Below are 24,403 nucleotides of genomic sequence, written 5' to 3' on the forward strand. Positions count from 1 at the left end.
CAACCCTGTTGACTAATTTAAAAGAATGCAAGTCCTCAATGGTAATTTCCAAGCAGAAACGAGTTATTTCCAATTAATGATCTCTATCAATTTCTCTGTTCTCAACACACCATACGGAAGTACTTAGCTAGCGCCACTGGAGGGAAGTGAAAGACCACACTTTTGTCTCTTGTTCTTTTTTCAAATAATAAATTGTTTCCATTTGTATTTATTTATAATTTTGACAGACCACATAAGCAATTTTTTAACAATTAAATTTTAGACATTAAATATCACATTAGTTGCGTCCGAAATGGTACCCTATTGCCTGTACAGTGCACTACTTTTGACCCGTGTCCATTGGGCTCTGTTCAAAAGTTGTGCACTTCATATTGAATCGGGTGCTATTTGAGACATGGGCATGGTTTTGGTATTGTGTTGTTCCTGGGATGTCATATTTGCACAAGCAACTTGACAATCAATAGCCTCTAATCAAAATTGAGATTTCTGACAATATCTGATAGATGGAGCCCAGCATGTGTCTTTTTGAGAGTATCTTCTCAATGTCTGAGGGTTGCATCCCAAATGGTACCCTGTTCCCTATATGGACACTTATGGACACTTAACCCTGTGGGCTCTGGTCAAAAGTATTGCACCATGTAGGGAATAGGTTGCCACTCTGAATAAATCCCTCTACGGTTTCAAGACAGCGGTCGTGGAGATGGTATTTACTCTCTTGACATGAATAATGTAACTCTGTTGAGGTAATGGTTGTGTTAACTTAGGCTACAGTACTCTGTGCTGAACATTAATTATACAATGTGAATATTTTTTCCCATTGACAAAAGCAAATTCAATTGTCTTGAAAATCAGAGTGATTTTGATATGGAGTTAAATTAATCTATGCTCCAAATTTTATATTATATTCTTGGTGGCAAAAAAACGAGTAGCCCATCCTACTAGGACAACACTGGTTGAATCAACGTTGTTTCCACGTCATTTCAATGAAATTATGTTGAACCAACGTGGAACAGACGTTGAAGTTATGTCTGTGCCCAGTGGGATGTTTGTTTGAAATGTTCGGACCGAACAGGTTCTCTTTAGGACCCTGGAGACTGCAGTTAATACTTTCAAGCAATGTCACCTGTTACGTTCAAAGGGGAAGCCGCGATGGTGGCGCTCTATGGTGTATATACATCATTGGTGGTGTTAGTGTATCCTTTTTGCGCTTGGTAAAAGGCTTTTGAAGTTAATATTTACGTCCATCTAGCGCCTTCGCGTTACTAAATAAAGAGCGTCGCAAAGACACAGCAAGGCAGTCTTCAAATTTGTGAACAGTTTTCCAGGTAAGAAGACAACGCATCATTGCGCCTCTTGTATCTTATCAGGAATTGTGTTATTTCTTGTTGCACTAGATAGGGTGAATTTATATTGCAACAATGTAGCCTTTACGTTTTCATATAACTATCTGTAATTTCCTGTGAGGCACTGGATAAAGATAAAGATAAAGATAAATCAATTGAGATACACGATAAAGATCGTGACATATTATGATTCTATTGTATCCTATCTGTCATACACTAGTTATTTTTGTCATTGTGTAAATCAAAGGGACACCTGTATTTTAACACTTTTTATATTTACTAACTGTAGTCATTTCTAATCGGCCATACTCTCATACTTCCTGATATTTTTGTCACAAACAATTTCCTGTTAAATTGCATCATGTTACACGCTCGAGCTGATCTTCTTAGTTGATGAGGCAACCTTTTTTAAAACGGCCAGTGGTTTCAAGGAATGAGCATCCTTGGGACGTCCCTACCCTAAGGTCCCAAGGAGCCGCTTTGGCACGGACCGTTTAAAAACTACAACGTTTTCCTTGGAAATTGAATTCATTGGAGTTCAGTTCGGGGTATACATTGCCTTCCATTAATCGGTAGTTAGTTACTTTCAAAATCCTATTTAGTTTAGTAGTGTTACATTGCTGCGGTTTTGATGTTCACTTCGTGTCTCTGTGTAGTTTCTGTCTAGCCCAAGATTGTACTCATACGTCATGTCCTACCATTACTCTTTAAGGTCCAAGGACCTTATACAGGGAGCTCCAAAAGTATTTGGGCAGCACTTTTGGATTTTAAATGATACAATGACTATGAGGTTAAAGTGCAGACTGTCAGCTTTAATTTGAGGGTATTTTCATCCGCTTAGAAAGTACATCACTTTTTGTACATTGTCCCCCCATTTTAGGGGATCAAAAGTATTGGGACAAATTCAATTATACAGTATGTGTATTAAAGTAGTAGTAAGTTAAGTATTTGGTCCAATATTCATAGCACGCAATGCCTACATCAAGCTTGTGACTCTAGAAATGTGTTAGCTGCATTTGCTGTTTCTTTGGATTGTTTCAGATTATTTTGTGCCCAATAGAAATGATTGGTAAATAATGTATTTGTCATTTGAGTCACTTAATTTAAAAAAAAAAATAACAATAGAATGTTTCTTAACACTTCTACATTAATGTGGATGCTACGGTGATTACGTATAGTCCTTAATTAATCGTGAAATTAGTGAGAAAGTTCAATGCACAAATATCAGTCACTCCACCTGGTAAACCAGTTTTATGGGTGTCCCTCCTATTCTCACTGCATAGTGAAATTATATTTAGCATTGCATTCACTGATAGCCATAAAGGGAATACCTTGAAGTGGAGAATTGTTATGGTACAAATTCCATCCATTATTAGCAAATAGAAATGTTTGTCGATAAACTTTTCAACAAAATATTAAAGGCCCAGTGCAGTCAAATGTTATTTTCCTGTGTTTTATAAATAAATAAACAGTGAGGTTAGAATAATATTGTGAAACATGATAATGCCCAAATTAGTGTAAGAGCTGTCTGAAAAGACCGCCTGAAATTTCAGCCTGTTTTGGTGGGATGGAGTTTTGGCCTGCCTGGTAATTAGTTAATAGACCAATAAGAAATAGACTTCCAAACCTTTCTGCCAATAATAGCTCGTTTTCAGTTTTCCCCTACCTGCTCAGACCACTCCCAGGCAGTCCTAGTCAAATTCTTGCTTTCAGAAATTGCTCTTTGCTAAGAAGCTATTAAGTTTCTTTTTGACCATTTTAATTGAAAACAATCGCAGTAAGATACTTAGTTGTTACCCAGAAATTATTTTATATTGAGATAAAAAGGGCTGCATTTGACTTTCTTTTTTTTATGGCATTATTATACATTAATTACATTTTTAATTGAAGGGCATGGCATTTAATCCAAAGTTCTTCTGAAAACATTTTCCATATCATTTGGTAGAACTAGAAAGAGTTGAGGCAGCAAGCCTCTCACCTGCCAGTCTTCCTTTCTACACATTACCAATGTCTGTTCCCAGTATAGGAACAAGCCAAACAGGTTGTCAACTTAAGATGACATTTGAGTCAAGGAGAGTGCACTGTGTGCCCATTGTTGGGCTCTGGAAGCATGAGAGTGTCTTTGATCAATTATGAAGGAGGTAGGATTTCCTTGAGAGGACTGGCTTAAATTAATGATGACAAACTAAGAGTTTGAGGCCCTAAGCAGTGTTCACCTAAGGGTATCATTTATTGTGATTTGATATCCCTCTTAATAAAGCAGGTCATTGTTAAATAGCCTGAGTCCCAGATCTGTTTTGTGACGTGTGTCCAACTCCATTGAATGACCGTAATGGAGTTCACATGACAGCACAAACTGGGTTGTATTCACAAAGAACTAACTGGACGCGAAAGGGCTGACACGGGGAGGGACCACCTGAACTTAAGAAATGAGAAACGCTTGTTTTCCTTTTCTGTTGCGAAATGTTTCGATACATTTTACTTCAATGTGCGCTAATGAGTGGGACACAGATCTGGGACTCAGGCTAGTTGTGGAGCGAAATATGTCCGTTGTGTTTGTTATCAGTCCAGTCATACTCATTCTACTGGTGTTTGTGTCTATGTAAGGTGGCATTCATTAATGTGAATGTGGGTCATGCTAAGTCAGCCAACAGGGGAAGGCCAACCTGTTGACATGTGCATCCGGGAAGGAGTGGAACAGATGGGTATATGACGGGTGTGTTCTTGGCTAGAGAAGGTGAATACAGGTGCAATATTCCAAGTTGTTTACCGAGAGGTGTGTTCTGTTTGTTCTTTCACTTTGCTTCCTCTGTATGTGTGTGTGTGTGTGTGTGTGTGTGTGTGTGTGTGTGTGTGTGTGTGTGTGTGTGTGTGTGTGTGTGTGTGTGTGTGTGTGTGAGGCTATTCCTCTGGGGCTCCACCTCTACTCAGGAGAGCGAGAGGGAGACGGAGGGAGAGTAGCTATGACAGCAGAGAAGTGTTATGGGAGTGGCTAGGTACACAGGGACTGTACATGCTGGTTTAGAAGAGCTGACTGGATCACACCTTTTGACATTTGGCATGTAGTTATTATAGTCATCTGGTTTTGGGTAGAACTGCATTTTAAAATGTCTCCTTAGTCTCCATAGATTCACCTTTGCATCAGGTAAAGAAAGTATTTGAGTCTGTTTTCTGTTTGTTTTGTTCTATTCCGAAACGGGTTTGAGTCCAGTGTCTATTTAAGACAATTATAGTCTCATACTCCAGCTCTTCACTGCTATTACTATGTAATGCCTCCAGTTAATTTATAATTCCAGTGTTTCTCCTAGGATCCCTTAATCTAAATGACATCACCGGCCAATTCTATATTAAACCCAAAAGTTATTTAGCTAGCATTACGTTACTGTATCTTAACTAACAATTATAACATACGTCTAGTAATAGGGTTGACTACACTTCCAGGATGACATTTTATTTTACCAGGTTAGTCTCAAAACCTATTTTGCAAGAGAGACCTAGCCAAAAAAAAGCAGCATACAGTTTCAAACATTTACAACATAAACCACAAAGCAGGTTTTAAAAAATCAGTTTACACATTGAAAAGACTAATTGGTTTTGGGAAGAGTGTTTCAACAAGGGTCAAAACATTGATATCCCCGAAATCATTTTCCACCATAGTTTTTACCCTAGCTGATAAGAATCTAAGGAAGATATGTACAAAAAAATCCTCCAAGCTAACTAGCTAGCTAGCTTGTAATCCTGGAAGTGTAGCTAACCCTATGGATAGAGAGTTGTGCCGCTGCATAAATTTAATATAGGGGAAACACTGAACTCTCTTTTATCTCGCTCTCTCAGCGGTGGCCATTTTGAATTGTGACCCACCATGCGTCTGTTCCTGCGTCGGCGCTTATCCCCCCTGAAGCTGGCCCTGGCTGGGGGAACTCTGTTCATGGTGGTCCTGGTGGTCCTACAGAAGGATGTGGGCTCCGGCTCCAACTCTGCCCAGGACCCCTGGTTTCAGGATCTGGTGGAACGCAAGGATCGGGTGCTGGTGATGGTTCGAGGAGCAGTCAACAACCTAGGCTTCCAGGTACAGCTGTATGGGTCCTTTTGGTGGGTGGGTGGGTTGGGGGGGGGGGGGAGTTAATGAACAGACTTTATTGTTTTTGTTTGTTATATAATTATACACTGATCAAGAAAATAAATGCAAAATTAAACAATTTCAAAGATTTTACAGAGTTACATTTCATATAAGGGAATCAGTGAATTGAAATAAATTCATTAGGCCTTGATCTATGGATCTGACATGACTGGGAATACAGATATGCATCTGTTGATCTCAGATACCTTCAAAAAAAAAATAAGTAAGGGGGGTGGATCAGAAAACCGGTCAGTATCTGGTGTGTAACCACCATTTGCCTCATGCAGCGCGACACATCTGCTTCGCATAGATTTGATCAGGCTGTTTATTGTGGAATGCTGTCTCACTCTTCAATGGCTTCGCGAAGTTGGTGGATATTGTCAGGAACTGGAACAAGCTGTCATACACATCGATCCAGAGCATCCCAAACATGCTCAATTAGTGACATGTCTGAGTATGTAGGCCATGGAAGAACTGGACATGTGTAGATAAAAAATAAAGAGAAATAAGCTTTTTGTGCATATGGAACATTTCTGGGCTCTTTTATTTCAGCTCATGAAACATGGGACCAACACTTTACATGTTCTGTTTATATTTTTGTTAAGTATACAAGAAATCTAAATAAAATGATAAAATAAAGAAACAATAACCTGGGATTCCAGATCGGAGCTCCCCAGCCCCCTTCAATAGAGGAGCAGCAGGCCACCCCAGACCGCCACTGTCCTCCAGGTCACTACAGTCAGGCAGAGCTGAAGCCGGCCCTGGAGAGGCCCCCACAGGACCCCCAAGGGCCTGGGGCCGATGGGAGGGGCTACGAGAAAAAGAACATGACACCAGAGGAGGAGAAAGAGAAGGAAAAGGGGATGACTGTTAACTGTTTCAACCAGTTCTCCTCCGACAGGATCTCCCTCAGCCGTAGCCTAGGAGACGACACCCGGCCACCAGAGTAAGACTATGTCCCAATTATCTCTCCTTCATCCTACAAGGTGCACTTATTCACTGTTTTTGAAAGGAAATGACGGGTATAATGAACATGGTGGAAGCTACCACTGGCCCATGCCTATACCAATCTATTGCTTTTAGATTTGTAGTGAATGAGTGCACATTTTTAGGAGAAACAAAATATTATTGGGATGCACCCTAAAGCTTCAGTCTTAACTGTAACCACGGTGATGAAAGGGATGGGTATCATATTATTCTTGGGGGTGGTTTCCTAGTCTTGTTCAAAGATGCATTTTCAATAGACTTGTCCTAGATTAGCAAGATTCTCTATTGTTTACTACTGTATTGCTGCAGATGTTTCTTTTTCTTTATTTAATCAACATTTCAAAACCTTGATAGCCATGAAAAGCACAATCAGTTTGGTTTATGTATGAATATTTGCTAAGGGATGCTCTTTATATATTGTATTTATATAAGGCTAGGGCATCTACGTAGACACAAACACCCCACATGTGAACTCAAACACAGGGCAGATAATATTGACAGTTTTTCCTTTTTATGACGAACAGTGTCTTGCTCTTCCTTTGCTTCCCAGGTGTGTGGAGCGTAAGTTCCGCCACTGTCCTCCTCTCCCCACCACCAGTGTAATCATAGTGTTCCACAACGAGGCCTGGTCCACCCTGCTGCGTACCGTCTACAGTGTCCTCCACACCTCCCCTGCCGCTCTGCTCACTGAGATCATCATGGTGGACGACGCCAGCACCGCAGGTGAAGAGAAAATAAAATACAGAGAAAAGAAATTCTATGGGTTCACTCAAAATGGCCGCCTGTCTACCCATTGTGGCGTCATGGACTTTAATATTTCTATGGCTACCGTGGGCATGATGACTTTAAATCAAGTCAAATCCAACTTTATTTGACACATTTTTTTTTTCTTTTATTTGACCTTTATTTAACCAGGTAGGCCAGTTGGGCCAGACCTGGCCAAGATAAAGCAAAGCAGTGCGACACAAACAACAGAGTTACACATGGGATAAACAAACGTACAGTCAATAACACAATAGGAAAATCTCTCCAGTGTGTGCAAATGTAGTAAGATTAGGGAGGTAAACATGCGCCGAATACAACAAGTGTAGACCTTACCATGAAATTCTTACTTACAAGCCCTTAACCAACAGTGCAGGTCAAGAAGAGTTGAAAATATTTACCAAATAAACTAAAGTAAAAAATTATAAAAAGTAACACAATAAAATAACAATAACGAGGCTATATACAAGGGGTTACCGGTACCTAGTCAGTGTGCGGAGGTACAGGTTAGTTGAGGTAATTTGTACATGTAGGTAGGGGTGAAGTGACTATGTATAGATAATAAACAGCGAGTAGCAGCGGTGTACAAAACAAATGGAGGCTGTTAAGTAGCCTTTTGGTCCTACACTTGGCGCTCCGGTACCGCTTGCCGTGCGGTAGCAGAGAAAACAGTCTATGACTTGGGTGACTGGAGTCTCTGACAATTTTATGGGCTTTCCTCTGACTCCACCTATTATATAGGTCCTGGATGGCAGGAAGCTTGGCCCCAGTGATGTACTGGACCTTACACACTACCTTCTGTAGCGCCTTACAGTCAGATGCCTAGCAGTTGCCATACCACGCAGTGACGCAACCCAGTCTAGGTAATGGAGCCTGATACTAACCATGGGCTAAGGGAAAAGCAAAGGGGAACTGTACATTAGGGCACACCAACAGCGAAACGTTTCGTCAGTCATTCTGAAACTAAGGGTACTGTTGAAATAAACAAGAAATTGCATTGGCCTCGCTTCACTAATCAAGACTAAAAGAGGATGTGCTTTGACACCTAGTTCAATATCTACTTCTGGACCTTGGAACCTCCTAGCCATATAGTTTGGTTTAATCTCGCGCTGTGTTCTAACAATCGCCTGTATACTAGCTAGCTGCATTATCACATGGTTTAAAAAAATATGCTGTGGAAGAAGTGTGATGTCTGTTGTGGCCAGTGAATTGCATACAGTGTGTGTTATTAATACTAAACTGAAACTTGTGACACAATTTCAGACCTCTACGGTCTTGTCTGTTCTAAATATAACTGGATGTGTGTGTGTGTGTGGGGGGGGGGGTGTTATTTAACATTTATTTAACTAGGCAAGTCAGTTAAGAACAAATTCTTATTTATAATGATGGCCTGGCAAAAGGCCTCCTGTTGGGACGGGGGCTGGGATTGAAAATGTAAAACAAAAATATATATAAATGTAGGACAAAACACTCATCACAACAAGAGAGAGAACACAACACTGCATAAAGAGAGACCTAAGATGACAACATAGCAAGGCAGCAACACATGACAACACAGCATGGTAGCAACACAACATAACTACATGGTAGCAGCACAAAACATATTACAAACATTATTGGGCACAGACAACAGCACAAAGGGCAAGAAGGTAGAGACAACAATACATCACGCAACGCAGCCACAACTGTCAGTTAGAGTGTCCATGATTGAGTCTTTGAATGCAGATATTGAGATAAAACTGTCCAGTTTGAGTGTCTGTTGCAGGTCGTTCCAGTCGCTAGCTGCAGCGATATAAAAAGACAAGCGACCCAGGGATGTGTGTGCTTTGGGGACCTTTAACAGAATATTCCTTACCTGCCGATCTATAAATTATGTGACATTTGTTTTAGAGATGTTCAGAACAAGGTTAAGGGTAGAGAAAGCTTGTTGGACACTAAGAAAGCTTTATTGTAGAGCAGTTAACACAAAATCCGGGGAGGGGCCAGCTGATTATAAGACTATATTATCTGCATATAAATGGATGAGAGCTTCCTACTGCCTGAGCTATGTTGTTGATGTAAATTGAGAAGACCGTGGGGCCTAGGATTGAGCCTTGGGGTACTCCCTTGGTGACAGGCAGTGGCTGAGATAGCAGATTGTCTGACTTTATACACTGCACTCCTTGAGAGAGGTAGTTAGCAAACCAGGCCAAAGACCCCTCAGAGACACCAATACTCCTTAGCCGGCCCACAAGAATAGAATAGTCTACCATATCTAAAGCTATGGCCAAGTCAATAAAAATAGCAGCACAACATTGCTTAGAATCAAGGGCAATGGTGACATCATTGAGGACCTTTAAGGTTGCAGTGACACATCCATAACCTGAGCGGAAACCAGATTGCATACCAGAGAGAATACTATAGTTACCGTCCTGTCCCATCACGTTTAGAAAGCAATGTAATATGTAGAACAGATATGACTGTCTGGCAGTATTGAGAATTGTGTCAGTTCTATTCATTACATTCCTATGTACATGTCACTGAACACACCCCTGCTTTCTGTTAGTCAGTTACCTAGCGATGCTGGTCTTGACCTCCTGTCATTAACCGCTCCACCCTCACCTGATGAAAATAATGTTGTATTACCTGAAGAGCCAGCCACATTCCTAACTAAACATGAAGTTTCGTGTTTGTGTTTAATAGATGTCTAGTTTTTACATAGTTCACCCAAATTACAAAATTACATATATTGGTTTCATTACCCTGTAATCAGTCTATGGACAAGGTATGACTGTAATCAATGCTTTGTAGTGGTTTACCTGACCACTGTTTCAAATGTTGTTTAGAATTTGTGACACAATCCAATGCAAGTCAATGCTACCCATATTAGCATTTCCTCTCTTAATGTCCAAATCATCCTTAGGTTTAAGAGAATGGATTGTATAACGGAATTAAGTTACTTATAGGTTTGTACATGAAGAACAAAAATGCTACTATTGACTTGCATTGGATTGTGCCACAAATATAAACAATTTTGATTTGAAAGAGTGGCCAGGTGAACAAAACCAAAAGCAAGGATCATACATTGTCCATAGACTGCTTATAGGGTTAGGAAACCAATGTAATTTAGGTGAACTATCCCTTTAAGCGATTCCCTCCGATGCTCCAGCTCACCTTAAGAAAAGAATGTCATAACAGGTATGTGTTTTCTCCTTTCTACCAGAACACCTGGGGACTCGGCTGGATGAGTATGTGAAGCAGCTAAAGATAGTGAAGGTGGTGAGACAGCAGGAGAGGAAGGGCCTGATCACTGCCAGGCTCCTGGGGGCCCGGGGAGCCCTGGGAGAGATACTCACCTTCCTGGATGCTCACTGTGAGTAGCTAGCCCATGATGGATGAATAAATGAGTGCCTGATAACAGCCAAGCTCCTAGGGGCCAGGAGGACACAGAGAAATATACTCACTTTCCTGAATGCTCACTTTCAGTAACTAGCCCACAAGGGATGGATGGATTCATTCATTAATACTCGGGGGCCCAGGGAGAGACCTAACTTTCTGGATGCACAATGTGACTAGCTAGCCAACTAGGAAAACATATATGTTGGCCTATGGCACAGATGTATGCCAGAGTCTATATGGATTTGAATACAGCCCTCTGCCCTTTGACTCGACCTTCTCCATCTCCTACTGTACCTTTACTGTACTTTCTGTTCAAAAGCACAAACAATACGATAGGAGATGGATTGATGCACTGTGACTAGCTAGCTCACAAGGCCAGAGCAACACAACTAACTCCTTGTTGACCCCCCCCATCCCTTTTTGCTATCCCACAAGGAAGGATAGGTGGAGTGGGTAAAATGGTTCCCAAGTGATCAATCCAATTACAACCATTGTGTTACAACTTTATTTGCATAAATGTTTAGAACAGATTTACTACCTGCGGTTCTTTTTTCAAGCAGTGAACAGTTGAAACCTGCTCTTCGGGTTTCCCTGCTAGAACTAGATGTATGACCACATTCCACTCACGTAAGCTTAGAGATATGCAATGTAGTGGAGTGACGAGGGGCTATACGTACAGACGAAAGGCAATAGATACTAATGTACTGGAGATAAAGGCTTTGCAGTGATGTATAAAACATATACAAATACTGTGAATTCCCAGGGTCATCCCGACAAGGGCGTTTGCATAATGTGATGTTGTCAGACAATTGTGAACACAGATTACACATCATTGACAGAATGCTCAGGACTCATCCTGGGGGTCTGTTGAGGCCAGGAGGATGCAGAGTTACACAATGTTCATGTAGAAAAGTATTGTGTAGAATAGACAGGATTTTATGTTGTGTAGAATTGGGAGTGGTGTCAGCTCCACAAATGTTTGCCAACTGAACTCCGCAATGTTTGCCAAATAAGCTCCATTCATTGTATCTCAATCTGTAATGCTTCACAATGTTTGCCAACTGCCAACTACCGACTTCTTGTACTTTGAAAACTTTTTACACCTGCTGAACTCTACCCTCCTCTCCCGTCCCCAGGTGAGTGTTTCCATGGCTGGCTGGAGCCCCTGCTGGCTCGTATCGTGGAGGAGCCAACAGCCGTGGTCAGCCCAGAGATCACTACCATCAACCTGAATGACTTTACCTTCAACAAGCCTGTAGCCACCGCTAAGGCCCGCAACAGAGGGAACTTTGACTGGAGCCTCAGCTTCGGCTGGGAAGGCATCCCCGAGCATGAGAGCAACAGACGCAAAGACGAGACCTACCCCGTCAAGTAAGGGCTAAGGACCCACCTAACATGTTTCATAGAGTACATTGCCTTCCGACAGCTAGTGGAGAGGTCCTTCGGGTAGAGTATGTGTAGTGAATATAATGCTGTGATTGCTGAAGTTGTTTGCAATATATTCCGATTTTTTTTCATCTTACAATTCAGCATATGTTATATTCTGCACTTTAAATATGTATCAGATCACTACTCGGCAATCAGACTATGTATATTCCATAATGTTGCATTGGACATCTAGTATCTGTTACTCACCTCTGCATGTCTGTTCATTCAGAACTCCAACGTTTGCCGGTGGTCTCTTCTCCATCTCCAAGAAGTACTTTGAACACATCGGAACGTACGATGACAAGATGGAGATCTGGGGGGGTGAGAATGTGGAGATGTCCTTTAGGGTTAGTTTCCCCTCTTTCCTCGAACAATGTTATTATAAAGGAATATCTATCTAAAGCTAGTCTAAAACAGAGCCATATATAGAGAGTTTGCTGATTATGGTTTCTCTCAAAGACATTCAGTTGATTATTACCTCAATTCAATTGGTTGAATGGTGTCATGTGACCTCGATGTTGTATATGACTCTGGGCCTGTATCTACAAAGCATCTCAGAAAAGGTCTTAGGAATCTTGTTAACCTGTTTTTGTGAGCATGTGTATCTGTAGTAGGAATTTCCGGGTGAACAAAAACAACCACAGCCGTAGGTAAAGTTAAACAAAATCTGGTTTATTACAAGTTGCAACAAGAAGACCCCACTCAGCACAGAAGCGGAGCAAATGTCTATCTGGCCTCTTGGAGACAGGCCCTATATATCCTAATCAGACAGCACCAAATGTCCTGTAAACACCAGCCCAAAATGCTTGTAGGAAGTCAAAGCAACTTTGTCTAACTTTGTCAGCTGCTACAGAATCACACTGTTCACAGAATGTCATCAATACAATTCAACAGTGAATAATCGGTGTCCTTGTGCCTCCATTGACAAAGCAGGTCACTAAGTTAGCCAGCTAACTTCAATAAACCTTCTCCTAGGTGTGGCAGTGTGGCGGCCAGCTGGAGATCATTCCGTGTTCCGTGGTGGGTCACGTGTTCCGTACCAAGTCACCCCACACCTTCCCTAAAGGTACTGAGGTCATCACAAGGAACCAGGTACGACTCGCAGAGGTCTGGATGGATGACTACAAACACATCTACTACCGACGCAACAGTAACGCTGCCAAGATGGCCAAGGAGGTAGGCTTATGTTCTCAATCAACTCAAAGTTTCATATACTGTACTGTTAGATATAGTGCTGTGCATTAAACATCTACAACCGACGCAACCAGAACGCTGCTAAAATGTAACAAGTGGTGAGAGAACAGGGTTAAGCCTATGGCATGTTTTCGTTCACTCCAAGTTCCATAATAATTGTAGATAATCTTGTGTTGCCAGACTTGGTAATCTCACATTCGTTCGACACAGAAGGAAAGGCTGAATGAAGGCTAACTGTTAGACAACACACTACTGTGCAAAATGTGTCGGCCTGCGCATACTGCAATCTGTTTATTATAAGATATTATTATTTATCTGGAATAGGCTAAACTACAATAAATATGTTCTTATGAGTGCCTATATACTGTAGGCAGCAACACTTGTGCCACGTTGATCCCTAACACAGGGCCCCCCACATGGGTGCGTGCTCAGCCCCCTCCGTTGCCATGCATGTCTCCAACTCAATCATCAAGTTTACTGACAACAACGGTGGTAGGCCTGATTACCAACAATGATGAGACCGCCTACTGGGAGGAAGTGATAGCCCTGACAGAGTGGCCCCAGGAAAATAACCTCTCCCTTAACGTGTTCATTGTCCGTAGCTTATGCCTGCCCATACCATAACCCCCCCACCACCATGGGGCACTCTGTTCACCACTTCTTCATCAGCAAACCGCTCGCCCACACGACCCCATGCACGTGGTCTGCAGTTGTAAAACCAGTTGGACGTACTGCCAAATTCTCTAAAACAACGTTGGAGGTGGCTTATGGTAGAGAAATGAACATTCAATGCTCTGGAAACAGCTCTGGTGGACATTACTGCAGTCAGCATGCCAACTGCATACTCCCTCAAAACTTCAGACATCTGTGGCATTGTTTTTTGTGTGGTTTTTTTTCTAGACATTATTGCACTGTTGGAGCTAGAAACACAGGCATTTCGCTGCACCTGTGATAACATCTGCAAATCTATGTATACGACCAATACTTTTTGATTTGACATGACTACCGTTATATGGGGTTAAAGTAACTGTCCAGTCTTTCCAGATTTCTATGAAATATGACCTTTAATTACTTATAATATGAATTAAATAATAGTTTTCCTTCCAAGAAATGGTCATTTAAGTATGTTGAAAAGCAGCTTTTCTGTGTTGGAATAGTGTGGACGTACCCCAACAACAGAATGGTGTAGGTGTATACCGGTCATTAAATATTCACGCAAGTAAACCGCTGATTGGCCAGTTCATCCTCCTCAGGATTATGACATCATACTCTGAGGAAATAGCAATACTTTTTTAATGGTCTGTTTGAGATACAAATTTGATGTGGGGGTTTTTAAAGTGTTTTTTTATTTTTTATTATTATTATTATTATTTTTTTATATATATTTCTCAAATTTATGCGTTGGCCACAAATACGAGTATCGGACAAGTCAACAACATTATTTGGGTATGAGTTAGAGAAATGTCAGATTTTCACTGGACAGTTACTTTAAAGTTAACTATCAGTGCACAGGATTGAGCAAGTCACTTGTTCCTGTCTCACTCCTTTCCACTACTCTGTGTGTGTTGCAGAAAGGATTTGGTGACATCTCGGAGCGTGTGAATCTGAGGGAGAGGCTGCAGTGTAAGAACTTCACCTGGTATCTGAATACTATTTACCCCGAGGCGTTCGTGCCAGACCTCACCCCTACCAAGTTCGGAGCGGTACGTTTTGTTGCATTCAGGTGTACAGACCTGGATTCAAGTACTATTTTAAGTATTTTGAAATTCTTTAGCTGTGCATGATTGAGCTTGCCTGTTGCCATGAAAATAATAGAAATGTCTCAAAAGTGCAAATCCTGCTCACTAAATGCAGGGTTTAGCCAGGCAGGCCAAAACAAATGCTACAAGTATTTGAGGTAACACTTTTTTTTGTGTTGGATAGTCCATCTATAGATGCTCTATAAGTAACATTTCAAATAAATATCTACTAACCCTAAACTTGACCCTAACACTGACCCAACCTGTTATTCTAAACCTAACCGTAACCTTAGCAAGCTGTTGCTTATCGACAGATGGTTTGTTGATAGTATGACCATCTGTTGAGCATCTACATAAAGTGTGACTAGGAAAGTACTGTACATGATGGCGATGCATAAGTGTTCATTGTTAAATGTGTGTGCGTGCAGATTAAGAACTCTGGTGCTCAGAGCTGTCTGGATGTGGGAGAGAAAAATGAAGGAGGGAAGACACTGATCATGTACTCGTGCCACAATATGGGGGGTAACCAGGTACTGTACATTCACTCACACTGTCAGAGGAGGCTGTTGGGAGGATATGTAGGAGGACTGTCTCATTTGTAATGGCATGGAATAAATGGAATGGTATGGTATCAAACTTATGGAAAACGCATGTTTGACTTACAATGAGCTGCACTCCTATAGCTCCTCTCACCAGCCTCCGCTGTACTCTATGGTTGTGTGGAGGGATATTCTGATATTGATACGCATTCAACAACAGTATGTTCAGTCAATTTTTGGAATTTCATATTCAGGTTTATAGGCAAAGTTTTTGTTTAGCTTTTATTTAAATCACATTGAGATTGACATGTATTTTTCAAGTGAACCCCGATGATCTTCAATAGTAAGTCCCCAGCACCATATGAAAGTGATGTTTGATTACATATGCTTATCTCTCCTGCTGTTTCCCCAGTACTTTGAGTACACGTCTCATAAGGAACTGCGTCACAACATAGGGAAGCAACTGTGTCTACAGGCCAACACCCAGCCAGACCAGGTTAAGATTGAGCTCTGTACACTAAAAGGAATAGGGACTAGCGTGGCCCCACAACAGGAGTGGCTCTTTACAGAGGTAAGGAAGCATCACCTGGACAAGCATGCACGCACGCATATGCAGTGCATTCAGAAAGTATTCAGATCCCTTCACTTTTTCCACATTTTGTTACGTTACAGCCTTATTAAATAGTTTTTTCCCCCCTCATCATCAATACCCATAATGACAAAGCAAAAACAGTTTTTTAGTATTTTTTGCAAATGTATTAAAATAAAAATCTAATTTACATAATTATTCAGACCCTTTTCACTCTGATGTTTTTCTTACGATGTACCCAATGATTAATGAAAACTTGCTATGTCCTCATTGTGGTTTTACAGATGTGTTTAATACGTCTTATTTACACACTTTATTCAAATATTTATGAAAAGCATATTGTTATATTTGGTAGCACTTATTTGTTTTTCCTTCGACCTCCAACCACTTTCGATGTGTGGAATGGATGTGGGTGGGGCTAGGTCTACATAAGGGTGCAATTTTTTTTTTAAACTCAAGATCTGACGAAGGCCATGAAGCCGATACGTAAGCTTATTAAAGATCAGTGATACTATCAAGAGCAGTGTGAGGTTTCCTTTTTCCTTCATCTTGTTCAACTGTTGCCATGCACCTGCAAAAAAAGATTTGTCAGATGTGCGAGTGCCTTTTGAATTCTGAAGGATGACCAATGGAAACAGGATTCACCTGAGTTCAATTTCAAGTTTCATAGCAAATGGTCTGAATACTTTAGTAAACAAGGTATTTTATTTCTAGAAAACCTGTTTTCACTTTGTCATTAATGGGCATTGTGTGTAGATTATGATTTTTTTCCCCAATGTATTCCATTTTAGAATAAGGCTGTAACGTAACAAAATCTGGAAAAAGAGAAGGGGTCTGAATACTTTCCGAAGGCATTGTATATCACACACGCATACACATTTCTAGATCTGCTGGGAGACATTTTTTAGACTCCTCGTTCTTGAAGAGTGCCTTTGTAAAGCATGTGTGACTGATGAAATAAACGCAATGAAGTACATTTAATCTGTTTAGGTAACTATCTGTTAACGATCTTTCACAACGCACAAGAGAAGTTATTGCTCTAGATCTAATCTGTCCACAGCAGACCCAGTGTTATCCCACTGCAGTACATGGTTTTTTAACCCTCTGCCCCCTCTAGGAGAATCTCCTCAAGAACCCACCAAGTGGAAAGTGCTTACTCCTGAAAGGGGGCCAGATAGTGATGGACGACTGTAAAGCAGCTGACCTCAACCAGCACTGGGCATTCAGTTGACCCCTAACCTTCGACCCCTGACCTTAAGCAGAACTGAAGCTTTCACTAGACGTTGACCCACCCACCCCGCCAGCCCATCCACCCATAGATGATATTAACAAACGTATAGACCCTACCAATCTACCTATAGACTCTGGGTCAAGCAGGCAGTACTAGCACCAGTACTAGCTGAACCTGACAGGACATGAGTCATACTGCACTGGAGACCATTGATGACCTAAGTGGAGTGGACATGTTGAATATAGAGTGCTGACTGTGCTATGGCAGTGCACACCTAAGTGAAGGATCTCAGGATAACCACTTTTAACTATATATTTATGATAATAGAGACTCACGAATGAAGGTTTCTTCTCGTGGAGTGTGTGGACAGTGGACTCTGCAGCCTGGGTTGTGTTCAGTAGGGAGAAAATGTTTTGGAATGGAGTGAAACGGGGAGAACTTATCCAGAAAGAGCACATATCTTAGTTTTCTGTTGCAAAACGTTTTGCCACTGTGTGCCCTACTGGACACGACCCTGGAGTGGCAGGAAGGAGGTCTCTTCCAGACAACTAGGACCTCAACCTAGAAGTGTGTTCTCTTTTTTTTATCATAGTTTTGCTTGTCTTAACTTATCTTGTCAGGTAATGAATGTAGATATAGTGAATGTTGTTTCTGTGACAATACTGCCAAAGGGAAAGGTGTCCATTTTTTTAAATAAAGTTTTATCTGTATACAGTTGGATTATTTGTCATACGAGTGAAATGACTTGTCCCGTGTGTCTCAGTTGGTAGAGCATGGCTCTTGCAACACCAGGGTTGTGGGTTTTATTCCCACAGGGGACCAGTAGAAAAATGTAAGTACTCACTACTTACTGTAAGTCGCTCTGGAGAGCATCTGCTAAATGACACAAAATAGCTTTTACTTTTAAAAGAGATATTCTCAGATAATGAAAACCATTACTATAAACATATGATAGAAATGGAATTAGTACGTTTTGAGAGATCTTATTTTCTTTTAACATCATGCACTCAAAAAAGGGTCAATGCAGGAAGTCCTGGGAGCCATTTGATTAGCTATTTAGCAGTCTTATGGCTTGGGAGTGGAAGCTGTTCAGGTTCCAGACTTGGTGCGCTGGTACCGCTTGCCGTTCGATAGCAGAGAGTCTTTGACATTTTTGGGGGTCTTCCTCTTGACACCGCCTGGTATGTATTATGTGCGGTCGTGCACACTCCTACGTATCCACAGCGGTGACGCTAGTGCTGCTTGATATTGGTCCAACTTTATTACTCTGGAGGTAAGACCCTGGTTCATATCGGAAGCTAGATGCTGATAAGAGACTGTTGGCGTCCCAAATGGCACCCTATTCCCTACATAGTGAAGATCTTCCAAAAATAATAAACATTCCTCCGTGTGACTGAGTGAGCTGTTGAATAGGCTAGTCAATGAATATCTTGGTCACCATTTGTTTTGCGCAATATTAATGTTTATGCAAGGAGTGGTTTGGTACTCTTAAGGTTGTTCCTTTAGATAATTAATGAAAACTTAGTACAAATTAGACTAAGACTAATCTTGAAAAAGTTCAACAAAAGCCATGGATTTATTTCTGTAATTGTAAACTCACACCTTAGACCGCGACTCTAACTAAGGATGAAAAAAGGAAGTTGAAGACCGAGTAGGCCTATGTATTTCTGGGATGAAATGAAAAGGGCCGGCAGGTAGCCTACTTGTTAGAGTGTTGGACTAGTAACCGAAAGGTTGCAAGATCGAATCCCTGAGCTGACAAGGTAAAAATCTGTCATTCCGCCGCTGAACATGGCAGTTAACCCACTGTTCCTAGGCCGTCATTGAAAATAACAATTTGTTCTTAACTAACTTGCCTAGTTAAATAAAGGTAAAAAAACAAACAAAAAAAAACAGGCCTGTTGAAATGTGGAGATGTAGCTAATGTGTTGGGAGTTGACTTTCATGCCAAGTCTGAACTGTATGGAAACCACATCCATAAGGAAATGTGTTGAGTGACAAAGTCAGACATTCTTTCTGTGCAATAATGGGTGGCAGCATTACCTCACTTTGCAATGTCTGCTGTGCCGTGATGACAGAATTGCACCTTTTTCCTGTGATACAGTTTAAGTCAGAAGTTTATATACACTATGGTTGGAGTCATTAAAATTAGTTAGGACAACAAAGTCAAGGTATTGGGAGTGGCCATCACAAAGCCCTGACCTCAATCCTATAGGGAATTTGTGGGCAGAACTGAAAAAGCGTCTGCGAGCAAGGAGGCCTGCAAACCTGACTCAGTTACACCAGCTCTGTTAGGAGAAATGGGCCAAAATTCACCCAACTTATTGTGGAAGGCTACCCGAAATGTTTGATCCAAGTTCAACAATTTAAAGGCAATGCTACCAATACTAATTGAGTGTATGTAAACTTCTGACCCACTGAGAATGTGATGAAAGAAATAAAAGCTGAAGTAAATCATTCTCTCTACTATTATTCTGACATTTCACATTCGTAAAATAAAGTGGTGGTCCTAACTGACCTAAAAAAGGGAATTTCTATAAGGATTAAATGTCAGGAATTGTGAAAAACTGACTTCCGACTTCAACTGTGTGTTCACTTCTGTTCTGCAATTGCAGACACATAGGATACATTAAGTACAATTCAATGCACATATTAGCATACCACATCTTTTGATTGCATGCGCAGCATATTGCTTCATTGCTGGAAGTATGCTAGTGTTAATGTTGGAACATAACTGTGGTTTCACAGTATGTAAAAGGAAGTTAATGACTTGTTGAACTAATTCCACTGTCTGATAAGAAAAGGGTTTCTTTGAGATATGCTTTAAGACCAACTGCATGACCTACTCTGCTCAGCAACCACACTACTATTTAGGCTACTTTGTGAGTTCTGTTATGGAAACGTGGCATCTTGCTTGTTGTAATTGCCCAACTAGTATATCTATTGGGAGTGCCTCTCTTCGTATAGTTCCATCTGGTTTTAAGTCCAAACATGGGGTTAACTAACTGTGTGTGTGTGTGTGTCAGTGATACAATAGGGAATACGTATAACCGCACAGTGTGGTGACAGCCAGGAAGCCGACTGGGGGATAGAGAGGGTAAAGAAGAGAAGGGGGAGTGAACACACACTGACTGAAATGTGCTGCATCTACCTTTATCCAGTGCTGAAGTTTAGGACTTAAAATGTTTGTCCACTTATGTGAGTCTGCCTATCACAAATGATGATCCTCATTCTCTACAGTTGAGTGCATTAAAAGGTTCATTTTTAAAATACCTGCGCTGCAATGCTGTAAGTCTTCTTGACTGTCGTCAATGTTGTGTCTAAATGACCCACATATCCACGACTCACAACATGACCCACGTTGACTAAGGTCAATTTATAGTTTTACTCCAGTAGGTAGGTAATGTGTTGGTTGGATATTGGACTTGGCTCATGTGACAGACTCAGTGTTATGTACATGCTTTTCACTGCACCAATAGGAGACAGAAAATATGAGGAGTACTTTCAAACATAACATTATAAGCACATTTTTGTCTGAACTTCTATCCATTCAGGGAGATCATGCCAAGAAGAATATTTATCCTACACTATGGTGGGTGAGATGTTTGTGTGTTGTCTGATGTTTTCTGTTAGTTATTAGCAAACTGCTTCTCTACGTCCCTAGTCTCTGAAACATCATTCTAATTTATGACTGCCCCTAAATGCTGGTCAAGGTTTGTCATCTCAACCTACCGGGCACATATTGGTTAAATCAGCGTTGTTTCAACGTAATTCGTCAACATATTGTGATGTGGAACCGGTAACACTTTACTTGACACCCAGCATCATAACACGAAAGCGAACTTCTTGGCAGAGGAAAAAAAAAGGTTTTGACACTCCTTATGTAGGTGTCATAACCAGCCATAAAATAACTCAATACACTGTATATCACAACAAGTGTAACTATATGGGTCATGACAGTGTTATGACCACAACTTGTTTCATCACAAAACCAGAGAGCAACCTCTGTCCGGTGAAGTCCACAAAGGATATTACATGTAACAAACCTACAGTTACATAACCTTCAGCGTGGTCAATCAAATTAACTTCAACATTTCAACATCATCAAATCATCTATGCTTAGTCTTATATAGTGACAACTAAAAGACACCAAAAATAATGTTGTCCAATCAAAGTAAGCTAAATATGATGTGTCTGTCAATGTCTCTGATTTCTGTGTGTGCGAGTTCGTGCGAGTAGACGAAACATGTTGACTCAACCTACTTGTAGAGAAACACCAATGCCGCCATCCTCTCTTTTATGTTGACAAAACGGTCTATCACTCTGTCATACAGTACACGCTTTTATTTTATGTTGTCTTAGGCTAGTGAGCAAGCATAGGTTGCCTAACTTTCATTCATAGGCAATTTTAGCTAGTTAACATTGGACTTCTATTTCTAGCTACATATTTAACTTCCACCCTCTCAGGCCCGGGGCACCATGTATAAATTCATGGTTGGATCGTAATCGGCGTTATAATTATTGGCCAATACGGCGAATTAAGTAAAACCAGAAGTCCAAATCTCCATCCATGACTAATTTAGGAAATGGACCATTTTAGCTAGCTAGCCACTGGAGGACAGTGGGGGAGATGCAACAATTCAAGTTGTTTCTGTCAATGACATATGCTCTCAATCTGAGTTGATAGGAGTGACGCCAAATAAATACTAGATACTGTAAAAAAAATTGCGCGGACAAAAGCACCTGGAATGGATGGCTTTCCCATAGAATTCTATTCAGAATGTTTGGACAAAATAGCCCCCCTATTTACAGAAATGACTACATGTCACTCAATTCAACACTTTCTAGTTCCATGTGTCAAACAGATTTGTCAATTATATTAAAACCAGGAAAGTCTGAAGAGTCCCCTGCTGATTATAGACCCATAAATGTAATAAATTGTGACAAAATAATAACAATGCTTATAAGCATAATGACAGAAGTCTTACCAGACTTGATGCATATCAATCAAACTGTTTAAAAGAAAATAGACCCTCACAAATAAATGGAAGCACAAAACAAGACACGTAGTACCAGTCAAAAGTTTAGACACACCAGAAAAGTGTTAAACAAATCCAAATATATATTTATATTTGAGATTCTTCAAAGTAGCCACCATTCTCTCACCAACTTGACTTGGTATTCTTTTCCAAAAGTCTTCCCACATATGTTCCCACATATGCTGAGCACTTATTGGCTGCTTTTCTTTCACTCTGCAGGCCCAACTCATCCCATACCATCTCAATTGGGTTGAGGTCGGGTGATTGTGGAGACCAGGTCATCTGATGCAGCACTCCATCACTCTCCTTCTTGGTCAAATAGCCCTTAATTAAACAGCCTGGTGTTGTGTTTTGGGTCATTGTCCTATTGAAAAACAAACGATAGTCCCACTAAGCGCAAACCAGATGGGATGGTGTATTGCTGCAGAATGCTGTGGTAGCCATGCTGGTTAAATGTGCCTTGAATTCTAAATAAATCACTGACAGTGTCACCAGCAAAGCACCATCACACCTCCTTCTCCCTGCTTCACGGTGGGAACCACACATGCAGAGATCATCCGTTCACCTACTCTGCGTCCCACAAACACACGGCAGTTGGAACCAAAAATCTCAAATTTGACCAAAGGACAGATTTCCACCAGTCCAATGTCCAATGCCCGTGTTTCTTGGCCCAAGTGAAACTCTTCTTCCATGAAGGCCTGATTCACACAGTCTCCTCTGAACAGTTGATGTTGAGATGTGTCTGTTACTTGAACTCTGTGAAGCATTTATCTGGGCTGCAATTTCTGAGGCTGGTAACTATAATGAACTTATCCAGTGCAGCAGAGGTAACTCTGGGTCTTCCTTTCCTGTGGTGGTCCTCTCTCATGAGAGAGCCAGTTTCATCATAGCACTTGATAGTTTTTGCGACTACATTTGAAGAAACTTTCAAAGCTCATGAAATTCTCTGGATTGACTGACTTTCATGTCTTAAAGTAATGATGGACTGTCATTTCTCTTTGCTTACTTGAGCTGTTCTTTCCATAATATGGACTCTTGTCATTTACCAAATAGGGTTATCTTCTGTATACCACCCCTACCTTGTCACAACACAACTAATTGGCTCAAACGCATTAATTAACTTTTAACAAGGCACACCTGTTAATTGAAATGCATTCCAGGTGACTAACTCATGAAGCTGGTTTAGAGAAACCCTGCCCAATATAAAAGGCTTTACGGCGAAAGCACACACAATGTTCGACACAAAACTAACATTCAAGTGGAAGAAAAATTCTACGTTTTTTTTTTTTTTGTTAATGAAAAATAAAACACTCATATTTTTTATATGCGTTGCATATATTCAATCCGGTGCCTGGTAATTTATCATCTAATCAAAGCCTACTTCGCCAAACAGGGGATGATTTAAGAAAAGCACATTCGCGAAAAAAGCACAATCGTTGCACGATTTTATTTTTTTAACCTGCATATTTAGTTGAAAGAAATTAATGTTAGCAAGAAATATTAACTAGAGAAATTGTCACTTCTCTTGCAATGAGGTCCACACTCCAGTTCAGTTGGTGGTGGCATTGCACCTTGGTTGCCAACCGCCATTTAAAGTCCACAGAAGAAGAATATGGAAGATGGAGAAAACAGGTTTTGTTTTAAACTGCTAGTGTGTCGATTGAAGCTAATAGCACAGAAAGTGAGAATGAATGGGTTTACAGTGGGGAAGAAAAAGGGAAACAAGAGAAATAAAGCTGTGTTGGAAAATTGGAAACCAATATACTCGTTTTTAGTCAGAGTGAAGGTTTTGGATCAATGCTACTTGTAAAAATCCATTTAATGTCTCCAGGACAATCTGGAATGTGTTGATGAAAAGTGTGGAGTCGGAGAGTGCGAGAGTCACAATAAGTGGTCTTTATTTAGATTTGTTTGTGTCTGCGGAGAAGAAGAAGCGCGTTTTAAGACTCGAAAAGATATCGGAGTGGAATGTTACCTGTAAAGATGTTCGTAGCAGGGCGCCTAGCAAGAGGTTATTTCTGGGGTGGCGCAAGAAAGAAAGGCAAAAGATGTAA

General features: G+C 40.8%; 1 protein-coding gene across 3 annotated transcripts; it reads left to right on the forward strand.

Annotated features, from left to right (window-relative positions):
• Positions 1-1,024: 1,024 nt before the first annotated feature.
• LOC109869613 (polypeptide N-acetylgalactosaminyltransferase 6) lies at positions 1,025-18,030 on the forward strand. 3 transcript variants are annotated; one of them, XM_020459865.2, is made up of 13 exons: positions 1,123-1,325; positions 3,987-4,080; positions 5,178-5,412; positions 6,126-6,409; positions 7,001-7,173; positions 10,415-10,564; positions 11,727-11,961; positions 12,248-12,365; positions 12,994-13,194; positions 14,784-14,915; positions 15,380-15,481; positions 15,903-16,061; positions 17,197-18,020. In XM_020459865.2, the coding sequence occupies exons 3-13, from the start codon at positions 5,206-5,208 to the stop codon at positions 17,308-17,310; spliced, it is 1,875 nt and encodes a 624-aa protein (XP_020315454.1). In that variant the 5' UTR covers positions 1,123-1,325; positions 3,987-4,080; positions 5,178-5,205; the 3' UTR covers positions 17,311-18,020. The 3 variants fall into 3 exon arrangements, with proteins under 3 accessions (XP_020315453.1, XP_020315454.1, XP_020315455.1); XM_020459866.2 differs by having other exon boundaries at positions 1,196-1,325; positions 3,951-4,080; XM_020459864.2 differs by lacking the exon at positions 3,987-4,080 and having other exon boundaries at positions 1,025-1,325; positions 17,197-18,030.
• Positions 18,031-24,403: the final 6,373 nt, after the last annotated feature.

Source organism: Oncorhynchus kisutch, linkage group LG24 (assembly GCF_002021735.2).
Source record: "Oncorhynchus kisutch isolate 150728-3 linkage group LG24, Okis_V2, whole genome shotgun sequence".
In the NCBI taxonomy this organism is placed as follows: Eukaryota; Metazoa; Chordata; class Actinopteri; order Salmoniformes; family Salmonidae; genus Oncorhynchus; species Oncorhynchus kisutch.